The sequence below is a fragment of the Augochlora pura genome, chromosome 2, assembly GCF_028453695.1.
Source record: "Augochlora pura isolate Apur16 chromosome 2, APUR_v2.2.1, whole genome shotgun sequence".
NCBI lineage: Eukaryota > Metazoa > Arthropoda > Insecta > Hymenoptera > Halictidae > Augochlora > Augochlora pura.
This window is the reverse complement of record NC_135773.1, coordinates 18963235-18973943: the sequence shown is the minus strand read 5'-3', so window position 1 is coordinate 18973943 and position 10709 is coordinate 18963235. Positions and strand designations below refer to the sequence as shown.

General features: G+C 46.1%; 2 protein-coding genes across 3 annotated transcripts in view; one reads left to right on the top strand and one right to left on the bottom strand.

The window, feature by feature from the left end:
- Nucleotides 1-311: 311 nt before the first annotated feature.
- LOC144478324 (tubulin glycylase 3A) lies at nt 312-6789 on the top strand. Its single transcript, XM_078196105.1, has 9 exons — nt 312-707; nt 818-929; nt 1136-1347; nt 2588-2998; nt 3617-3824; nt 3898-3988; nt 4843-5040; nt 5556-5815; nt 6467-6789. Exons 1-9 carry the CDS (start codon nt 312-314, stop codon nt 6787-6789), a joined length of 2211 nt encoding a protein of 736 aa, XP_078052231.1.
- A 1367-nt stretch (nt 6790-8156) lies between these two features.
- Nucleotides 8157-10709, bottom strand: part of LOC144478321 (zwei Ig domain protein zig-8) — a 34432-nt gene continuing 31879 nt past the window's right edge. For both annotated transcript variants that reach the window (XM_078196101.1, XM_078196102.1), the window contains one exon: nt 8157-8609. In XM_078196101.1, the coding sequence (XP_078052227.1) occupies nt 8503-8609 (107 nt within the window). In that variant the 3' untranslated portion in view covers nt 8157-8502. The remainder of the gene's footprint in view (nt 8610-10709) is intronic.

Here is a 10709-nt window from a genome sequence, read left to right as displayed (position 1 = left end):
CCGATAGTTCCCCCAAAGTTTGCTCCATAAAAGGTTAATTACATGGACTTGGAAGATTAGGAAGCTCGCCGCGGACAATAAGGCGAGTAGGTTAAACGAGCCGATCCATTTAGCCTTCCCCGCTTCGTTCGTCAGCCGTTTAAAGTCCCCGGACGTCGATCAATATTTTATACAAACTGTTCTTTCGCCTGCACGCGTATAAGAATGTTCCTTTCGACGACGTTCGGGATCGTTCGACGAATTCTCTCGAGCAACATAGCGTTCAACGTTGCAATTTCACTTTCGCCGATCAAGGAACGTTAAAGATTACGATGGATACGACAAGGGAGGACAAAGCGAACCAATCCACCTGCAAACCGGCCCCTTTGATTAACCTGGAAAAGAAGGAGAGCTCCGTGAATCCGTACAATCCGTACGAGCAGCCGGTCCCGGGGAGAATGAACGCGAAATGTTCGGTTGCGGGGTCGGATGACAATGAGATCAGCGCTGTTAACAGCCTGCCGCAACTCGACTGCGGCGCGTTCCCGAAATCGTACATGGACACGTGTTCCTGCTGCCCCCGGGAGATGGACTTTGACAACAACTACCACTGCACAAACACCAGTTACAGGAGCGTGGTCGTCAAAGACGGCGATTGCTGCAAAGCACACTGGATGAGACGAGAGGGTTACGAGAAAATTAAGGCGACCGTCAACAAGGCTGTCAAGGTAACTTCATCCTTCGGACGCTCTAGCATTTCCCAGTGGAACCGCTACCGTTTTCTTCCCGTCTGTCCTCGTAATTTTCTTTCTATTTGATTTGATCACCTGTCCCCCAGAGACACAAAATATTTCTGATTCGGGGCGAGCTGCCGAAACTGAAAGAAGCTCTGGAGAGGCGAGGTTGGGTGCAGAAATACGAAGCCACAAAAACAAGAAACCTGCCTTACGGTTAGTTTGCCCGTCGACTCTCTTGATTAAACTTTTTCGCAGCCTCGCGTTCCCCGCTGCCTGTTTCTTTAATTAAACATTAACCGCGTAAACGCCGGAACGGCGTAGCCGCCGAATAAAACGAAGCATTCGAGGCGTCTCTCTCTCTCTCTCTCTCTCGGTCGCGAACAATCGCGATATTGCAAAAAAATCTGCTCGACGCTTAGGTAGCGTGGCCAGCCTGGAAGCGAGATCATTGGGAGATCTGACCACGGCGGACGGAACGTTAAACGAGAAAGCGGTGATCTTCGCTTTATTACGTCACAAATCGCCGGACTTTATATGGGACTGCCGAAACGACTTCGTTGACTGGCATCGTAGCCTCGGCAGTAACACCCTGCTCAACAGATATCAGAAACCATCCGTTTACACATCCAAGGTTAACGCTGTTCAAGCTCTGTCTTCAGAATCGTTAAAATTGCGACGCGAAGTCGTGTTCTTCAACCCTTTGCCGTGCATTTCTCGAGCGACTTGCAAGGAGAGGTGGTCAGGTGAACTCCGACTTTTCGATCAGCCTTTGCGCAATGTCAAAGCTTGCACCCTCTTTGAGCGCAGACGATTCGTAACTTTTCGAATATTCAGCGTCAAAGTTTTTCCTTTTTTCTGCCAATGTCTGTGCATTTATTTGAGTTAGCCCATTAAGTTTTATTGTACACATGCGGTATGCTTCTCAACCAGACTGCTACGATTATAATACTTCGTGTACTTTAAAAAATTCAGAAATTTACTTATTTATTACTAATTTATTACTAATTTCGTTACTTTCAATCGTGGAAATTTTGGAATAATCAGAGCTACACGTATATTTCAAAAACTTTATTAATCACCTGTCCTCAAAGGAGGTACCATAAGTGTCGGTATATCAAGTTGTGCATCATTGTGCAGGTTAACCCCTTAATGCCCAATTTAAAAAAAAAACCGACCAAAAAAAATCAATTTTTTGTATCTAAGAAAATACATATTTAGACCTTAATTTCAATAAATATTTAAAAAAAATGCAAACATTACTAAAAATTCAATAAAAATAGTGGATAAATAATTATAGTGAATATTGAATCGCATTGCAGATCGAATTTTGTACCCATAGTGCTGTTTCTCAATTACCAGTTACTATTTTGAAGGGGAAGGAGGAGACGAAAAAAAAACTGAAAAATATTTAATCATGATGAATATCAATAAATTGAATGTTTTCTTTGGTTTTTATTAAGTTATTTTTAATGCCCGGATATATTCGAATCTGAACATTTTAGCGACATAAGTTGCGACGCCGACCGTATATATACGGGTCTGCACATTTTGGCCGGTTTTGCACGCCCGTGTTAATACGTTTCTGCGCGTTAAGGGGTTAAAAAGTCAGAGTTAGACCAGAGAACCTTTCCTTGCCGGAGGTATATCCGATTCTGTTGGAAGTCCTCGCGACGACGCCGACCGGTGGAAGTTGTACATACAGTGACTTCAGAAAGTCTCCGCTCGGCAACACGTTGCCGTTCGCGATTGTCAATTATTGACACGCGACTTGAAAACTTTTCCAACGGAGGATGGGAGACTTTTCGAGCCGATGTGTACGGCGAGTCGTTGAAGGGCGCGCGATCGGTAAAAGTGCGATAATACGACCATAGTTAGGAATGGCTCGCGTGCTGGAAGAGGCGCACTGGCTGTACGAGAAAGACGTGTCGAGCGTGCTGTTCCCTCGGAGCTACAACCTGAGCAGAGAACCAAAAGCTTTCCTCGAGGACTTTCGACTGACCGCGACTGCCGGCCTGTTGAAGTGGTTCGTCCAAAGAATGCAAGATGAACGGGAGCTCGGGGCCGAGCTCGGGCAACGTACGATTCCAATGAGTCGGCTGGAATGCGCCATAAAACGCTGCGAGGAATTTATCGCTTGCGCGAACCACCAAAACATAGATGAAGACTTTGTCACGGAGCTTTCCGAGGATGACTGGAATTCCTTTTTGGACGATTACACGACTGTCGTTCACGACGGCGGCGGGATCGAGTACGCGTCCGAGAAGAGTCGACAACATTTACAAGTAGATCTCCCTTGCACTCGTTTCTTCTCTCTTCGCTAAACAATGCGTCCTTTTATATCCCTCAAATACCTACATAGCCAAGATTGTTTTCTCTTACAATATGTGACATTTCAAAGATATTTCTAGAAGAAATTTTTAGGTACACTTCCTTATAGAAGTCCATGCATCTTGTGCATCATTTGTGGCTATTAAAATATGCATCAGCCAACAAATTTTTCAATATAGAATTTGCGTAGTTGAAATATGCATAGCACATAGTGCATTTATTTTTTATAGGTGGAAGTGTAACGGAAATTTGAAAAATATCGAATTCTATTTAAAAAAACTACTGATCTTTATTTTTTGAACATTTTCTAGATGCAGAAGGTGCACAAGTATATTATAGTTCAAATAGTACGAAATTAACCTCTTAATACATAAATTAATATATAACTATAACAAAAAAATTGTATATTAAGAAAAATGGTAATTTAGTTATGAAAAATTTCATTCGCGTTAAATCCAGCCGTGCCCGAGAGGTTAAATAAATCCAATCATGTCACATTAGTGCTCGATAGTTTTAAACGAGTAACCAAGAAATCGCGTTCGCCATCTACACGAATCGACGATCTTCCCCAGAGATACTACGATGTGGCAAAGTCGACTCTATCTAAACTGAAGGAAGTGGATCCGCAGTACGAACTGAACGGAATGAGGAACATGTGGATCCTGAAACCGAGCGAGCTTTGTTGCGGCACCGGGATAAGCATATCCCATAATTTCAAAGATATATTCCGCAAGGTGAAATCCAGACCGAAGGATTACTTCATCGTGCAGAAGTACATTGGTAGGTAGTTCCTCGTTTGAACAGCTGTCTTTGCGGAATCCGATCTTTTTCATTCGACTTATTTTCACTTTAGAACGGCCGCTGTTGATTCACGACACGAAGTTCGACATAAGACAGTGGTACTTGGTCACCAGCACTTTTCCTCTCACCATATGGCTGTTCAAGTGAGTTTCTTAGAGCGGAATTATCGAAAGAATCACGGAGTTCGTTTTACGATCAGATCCGTACTCCGGTCGTTATTTATGGTAGTGAAGCAGGTTACTGCGAGGTGATCAATTGATGTGCGTATATTTATCGAACGGGAAGTATTAAATTCTTTCGATTCCAGAACAAAGAAAATAAGAGAATAAGAATAGTCGGATATGTCTCAACAATATAAATATAAAATTAGTCATGCTCGTGAACAAGCAAAATAAAGTGTTACAAGAATTGAATACGTCTCTTCCCATAAATATTAAATTAATTGTGTCCGAAAACAAACAAATAATTAACTTAATATTTATCGAATAAGACATATCCAATCTTTCTATTCTTTCATTTTTTTCTGTCTTTCAATAACAGAATTTAATATTTCTTATTGAATGAATACGAAGTTAGTCATGCTCGAAAATAGACGACCAAACTTTGTATTCGTCTAATGAGAAACGTGACATTTTTTAATTAAAATATAAAGAAAATAAAGGAATAAGAAGCTTGAATATCTCTTAATAGATGAATATTAACTTGATTATGTTCGATAACAAGCCAAAGCGGAGGAATTGGTTATCCCGCAGTAACCCGCTCTACTACCCTACACCTGTAATATTTTGGCAAATTGCCCACGAGCTACGAACGTGACGGAGACGAAGGAGCGCGCGCGCGCAGACGATCTCCGCAAAGTGATTCTTCGAGAATCGATCGGCGGAGAGAAAACGGTTCCGAATTTTTCGGAAAACTATTTCCGCAGCGCGACGGAGATTCGGCCGGGGAGATTCCATCAAAGAATTTCTCTTGATCCTATTTCATCCTTTTCCATCAGGGAGGGGCTGCTTCGGTTCAGCTCGAAGCCCTACACTTTCTCGACTTATCACGAAGCGATTCATATCTGCAATACCGCCATTCAAGAGAAGTATGACGAGGAGAGGCGGCGACGGAGGAAACGCGGATACTCGGAGGAAGTCGTAAAATCGGTCCGCGATCAAGGATGGGACTGCGAGAAGCTGAACGAATATTTAAAGTAATCTCTCTCTCTGCACCCCGGTCTATCCCCGACCAGGGTTCTATGGAGAAGTTTCGGTTATCCGTTCGTTACACTCGATAGCCCGTGGGGATGAATCTCGAGATTGATAGGTCCGGTACGCAAATATGCTCAGGACCCGTGTACTTCCTTGTCGGTCCGCGTCCGCGTCCGCGTTCGCCACCACCCCCGCTTCTGCACTCTCGGCGTAGATCACGCCTTCTCGCTGATTTAGGGGTGGATTTCTTGTCGCGAGAACGGACAGGCGTGACCGTTGGACCGCCTGGAAAATTACGCGGTTCCGGATATCTGCGCGGAGTCGTCTCGACAAATGTTTCCCAAACAAGCAAACAAGCTCTCGCAAAAGAGAATTATTCAATTCGTATCGTATCATTGCACGCGAAAGTCGCAAACCTTACAGATAACCGGAAGAGTTTTCGTTAAACCTTGTCCAACGATCTCCGCGATTGCAGCGTTTATTGTTCGGAAGGATAAGAAGGCTTCGCGTTTGTCAGGCAAATAGGTCTGGACGGCGAGCCGTATTACGACAGGATCTACCCGAAGATGGCCGAGGCCATAGTTCTAACGATGCTGGCATCCCAGGAGCACATGGACAGAAGGCGATGCAGCTTCGAGCTGTACGGGGCAGATTTCGTGGTGATGGAGGACCTTTCCGTCTGGCTGATCGAGATCAACACGAATCCCAGGATGCACCCGCCCAGCTCGAGAATTACCAAGCGCCTCTATTCCAGTGTCCTCCATAGCTTGGTTAAAGGTTAGCAAACTACGGGCCGTAGGGACTCCGAATCACAAACAGAAGGAAGTTATCAGGAACCGCGACTGCGGGAGAGAAAGTTTCCGGGGGGAATGGAAGTCGGGGGGCAAGACAACGAATAGCATACGGCTGACCCTATCTCTCTCTCTCTCTCTCTCTCTCTCTCTCTCTTTCCCTGCCCCCCTGTCCCTGTCTCCGATGTTTCTCCTTCGGAATATTCGAACAAGCTTTTGAGAATCTACTATATAGTATCGACTGCCGTCGCGTCCCCGGGTCCTCTGATTAAACAACTTTGCCCGGTCCAGGATAGGAATACGAATCGAGCGGGCAACCTTCGACTCTCTTTCGGCCGAGACACTCCCACCGAAATAGCTTTAATTTTCCCTGATCGAATCTAGGTCGGGCGAGAAGCCTTCGAGGCTTCTTTCCTGGCCTCGGACGACCTCGGGTTCCTGACCGACAACCAATCCCCTTTTTTTTCATCCACCGTTTGTCGTCTCGTTCACCGGATTACCCCGCTTTATCCACCTTCGGCTGCGCGCGCGGCTCGTTCCAGACGGAATTACATATTTTATTTGGAACCCGACGAGAAACTGGGACAAGTGGGTAAACAAATATGCGGTCGGGTGGCTGATGTTTAATTTATTCCAGTGATAATGGATGTGCCTGTGAACGCGACGGCCGACACAGGCGGCTTCAGCCTGGTGTACAAGCAGAGCATACCCGACTTTCGACCTTACCTCGGCCCCTGTCTGTTCGTCTTCGGCAAGTCGATAACGCTGCAAGAGCACCCGCGGAAACGGGATAAAAAGAAGGGGAAGCCAAGCAGCGGCTGGCCGAAACCGCCGCAACAGCAACAGCAGCAGCATCACCGTGCATGGACCGCTCCACCTATGATACCACGCATGAGAGAACCGCAAATAGTTGACTTCATCGACTACTTGAATACCGCCCGTTGCACCGCGGCCAACTGATACGAGCACTCGCGTTCGCACTTGTGCAGTCGCGCGCGCGCGCGCGTGCATCGCTGCACTCGGCCGACCGTTTCTGGTCGATAGTTGGTAAACTAAAACGCGTGGATTCGGTAAAACTCGACCGATCTACGGGATGGGACTCTGTTAATTGGCATTCGAGAGAATACTTATCATCGTTTTCGTGCGTGGTACAGGTCTGTTCCGCGCGAAGACGCGACCGGCTGCGGATAACGCTCCGAGACGCTATAAAAGTTATCGTCCCAGTAGCTCGTAAATCTATTTCGTGCTCTTAACGTTTCCATCGAGCTGCCAAAATCTGACAGAGACGATGACGCGCTTTCTTCTCGATGGGGATTGCAAGAAACGCGGGAAGGGAATCAAATTTTGTGGACAATTCATTGCGCTGGGACTTGCACGGGACAGTAGGCAAGTGTCCGCTTATAATTTTCATCGTTTTCATATCGGTGCAGCACTCAAAAAATTAAACGATACGTTGTTCACATCGGCGATAATTCGGTGCACACAACAGAGTTAAGAACCACCACCGAAAGTTTAGCATGAAACATTAAAATTCAAGGGGAATCCGTGTTTCCACGAAGCGTTTCAATTATTCTCGTCGCACGCTAAACTTTCGGGGGTGAGTTTCGCCCCCTTGAAATGGAATTACTGCTGGTATTAAAAAGAACATGTACCGCTTAGTTTCTCGATTACCACAACATATGTGAAAACGAAAGAAATAATAGGAGGGCGCTTATCCTCCTGTTTGTTACACCCAAGCAATTAGAAGCACGGCTGACTTGCTTTTTCCCCCCCGTGCGGTTACAAGCTGACCGGCGTAGATCGCGTTACTTTCAACAGCGGTAACGAAGCAACGGCGAATTTTGTTCCCGAGTTTGTCAGGGTTCGAGAATGTTGGTTGCGCTCGTATTTTACCGGTTTTTGTCGGCCGGCACCGGCGCGCGTGCTTTACCTTTCCCGGGGAAAGTCAGTTGCACCGCGGTGTGTAATTAATGGCCGCGAGATAGACGAAGTAATTAACGTTGTCATTAGGCGGTCGGTGTCGCTGCGTCGACGTTTCTTTCGGCAAGTTCCAGGCAGAAACGCCGCGCCGGCTGAATGCGTTCGCGAGAGAGAGAGAGTCGATCAAGGGAACCACTCGCTCTTGCCGCTCGCGCGCGAAACTCTTTCGCGCGGGCAGTTGACACGACTCGCGCAGCTCGCGCTGATAGGCGTGGGAGCTTTGTTGAACGGGGGGAGTTTAGAGACCGCGGCCACGGAACAGTACGATCAAAGGAGGGATAGGGGGAGAAAGAGTAACGCGCCGTGATGCTCTCTTGTGACACGGATCAGAAACAAAGTCTGAAAGATAAAGACAATCGTTTTATTGATATGTACATACAATAAATTTATTTACAAATAATACAATAAATTTAGACGTCGTAAGTTATTCGTTCTTGATGATATATCTTAACAAAATACTACGCTCTTACCGATTATTGTGCCGTGCTGATATTCGAAAACTGTTTTGGTCACGGAAATTCAATGTAAATGTAGGTAATATTCGGTTTTACCCTGCACAAATATTTACCCAGAAATGAACGCGACCGTTCGAAACCGCGCTGCAACGTCGTGTCGGGTAAGTACGTGTCCCTTCCGTTTTCTCCCTTTTATATTCGTCTCTTCTTCCGCTCGAGGGCTGCTCCCTTGTTCTTCTTATAGAAATATTACGTTAACTATCGCTAAAATTATAAAACCGATCGGCCACGCCCTGACGTGCGACGAGCTTCCATCCCCGTGATGCATCGCGGCCGGATGCTCCTCTGCAACAGAAATTTCTCATCTCGAATTGTACGTTACCCATTCCCGGCTGTCTCGAGAGCAACGTGGACACGCCCACTCCGTGGAGGGCCACGCCTACTTTAAGCGAACACGATAAAACGGATAGCCTTCTATCAGGATTTTGGTAAGATTTAAAGAGCTCCCGATTCTTCTGCGTCGCTCTGGATTAAGGACAGAGAATGCTCCGCGGAACCGTGACCCGTTCCGTGGGGATCACGCCTACACTTCATGCGAAGGAGATAAGATAGCTTGATCTTGTGTCAGGAGTTGTATAAAATTTAAGGAGGTTCCGGTTGCTCCTTAAATTGCTCTAGACTCGCTGTAGGTACCATTGCCTTATGGAGCACTGTCTTGGATACCCGAAGAGCAACAAGACCATGCCCACTTCACGGGTCACGCCCAGTTCACACAACGAGAGCAAGGAGATCCGCCCGCTAGAAACGTTCGCGGATTTTAAAAAATTAGTCCGTACTTCGAGCGCTGGCTCTTGAAAAGCGTCGGTTGCTAGTTCGCTAGGTCGAAAATCGACGCGGCCCGGGATCGATCTGGCCTCGTCCCGCGCGTATCAATTCCCTGAAAGCCACGAGTTTGACACGGTTTACCACTTTCAATAGCTCGGGCGACATCGGTCGAGCAAACGGTAAAACCCGCGCGTAACTTAACGATCGCGCCAGTCACGACGTAAACGCGAGCACTCGACCCTTTAGAATTCATTCGACATCGGTAAATGAAGAGCTTCCGGCCGCGTTACTCGCGTACACTCCTGCACACTCGCTCCTGCTCGCCGTTTGTCCCGTATCAAAAATCGAGGAGCGTCGAGTGGAGGCTATCTCGACGACCGACTAATTGTTTCGCGGTGAATTATCGCGGCCTCGGCGAAAGAGCGTTGTTATCGCGGCCCCGGAAACGGACGCGAACGCCGACGCGCGGATTCGACGATAATTCGAAATAAGTTAAGCCAAGTTTCCGGTCTGTTATTCATCAACTTCAAGCGTTAATTGCTTGGTAGAATGGCCCGCGCCCGGCCTTAGTCGACGCGAATTCAGATCGATGCGACACGTCCCGTACCTGTACCCGGTGATTTATCACCGTCATCGCGCTGACTGATCCGCACCGCCATACCGAGGTCCGAGCCTAGTCGAGCAGCAGGCCGAGCAGGCTAGCGTCTGTTTGCGCGTTCTTTCACTTAATTGTCGGATCGCTGCGGTCACGGCACACGATCGTAACTCGCGACAACCTCGTGGCACACGCGCGGCGACCGACATTTTCAACCGGAACCGGAATCGGAACCAGAACCAGAGCGACGCGTTTGAAAAACTGGCCCGTAGCACGGACGGATCGGCGGGAATCGATCAACGATATTTCGTGTCATGGCCGCCCCGAGCCCCGGTTTTGCCCTCAGGACCCTGTCACCGAAGCAAAGATCTTGAGGAAAGCTATCCGTTGGACACGCCTAAAAAATATGGCCATGGAACGTTTTAGAATAGCGAAGACAGTTACTGTTTATATTTATCGAATAAGAAATATTAAATCTTTTTATTAAAAGAAAAACAGATTAAAAGAATAAAACGATTAAATGTTTTATTCAATGAATATAAAGTTAATTATTTTTGGAAACAGACAAATAATTACCTTTATGTGTTTTCAAATGAAACGTGTCCAATGTTTTTATTCTTCTATTTCGTTTATTTTTGGATAGCAAGATTTAATATTTTTTTTATAAATAAGGATTGACTTTGTATTTAACAAATTATGTATGCAATATTTTTACACAGTAAATAGTCCTTCGACAGAAACCGGCTCCACTACTCTATATGTCATTTAAATGTTCTGAGAAATTGTGAAATAAGAAACTATACATAGCAGCCAACTAAATATCTACTTCAGTGACATGCAATATATTTGGTGTACAGTTAATTTTACTGCTGCATATTTCGACAGTCATAAGAGTTATTTAGAATTGAAATATCGTAACGAGAACTCTGATGGCTCGCGATGCTCGCTTTTAACTTTCCAAAGCACTACGATACTGTGCAAATAGGTCAACATAACCAAAAATAGGTACTTTAAATAAATTGAAT

Bases quoted from the DNA above. Each gene is read 5' to 3' on its own strand.
- LOC144478324 (XM_078196105.1), top strand. From the start codon at position 312: ATGGATACGACAAGGGAGGACAAAGCGAACCAATCCACCTGCAAACCG. The intron at 3,825-3,897 runs GTAGGTAGTTCC...TTTTCACTTTAG, and splicing joins CATCGTGCAGAAGTACATTG to AACGGCCGCTGTTGATTCAC. The intron at 5,041-5,555 runs GTAATCTCTCTC...CGCGTTTGTCAG, and splicing joins AAGCTGAACGAATATTTAAA to GCAAATAGGTCTGGACGGCG.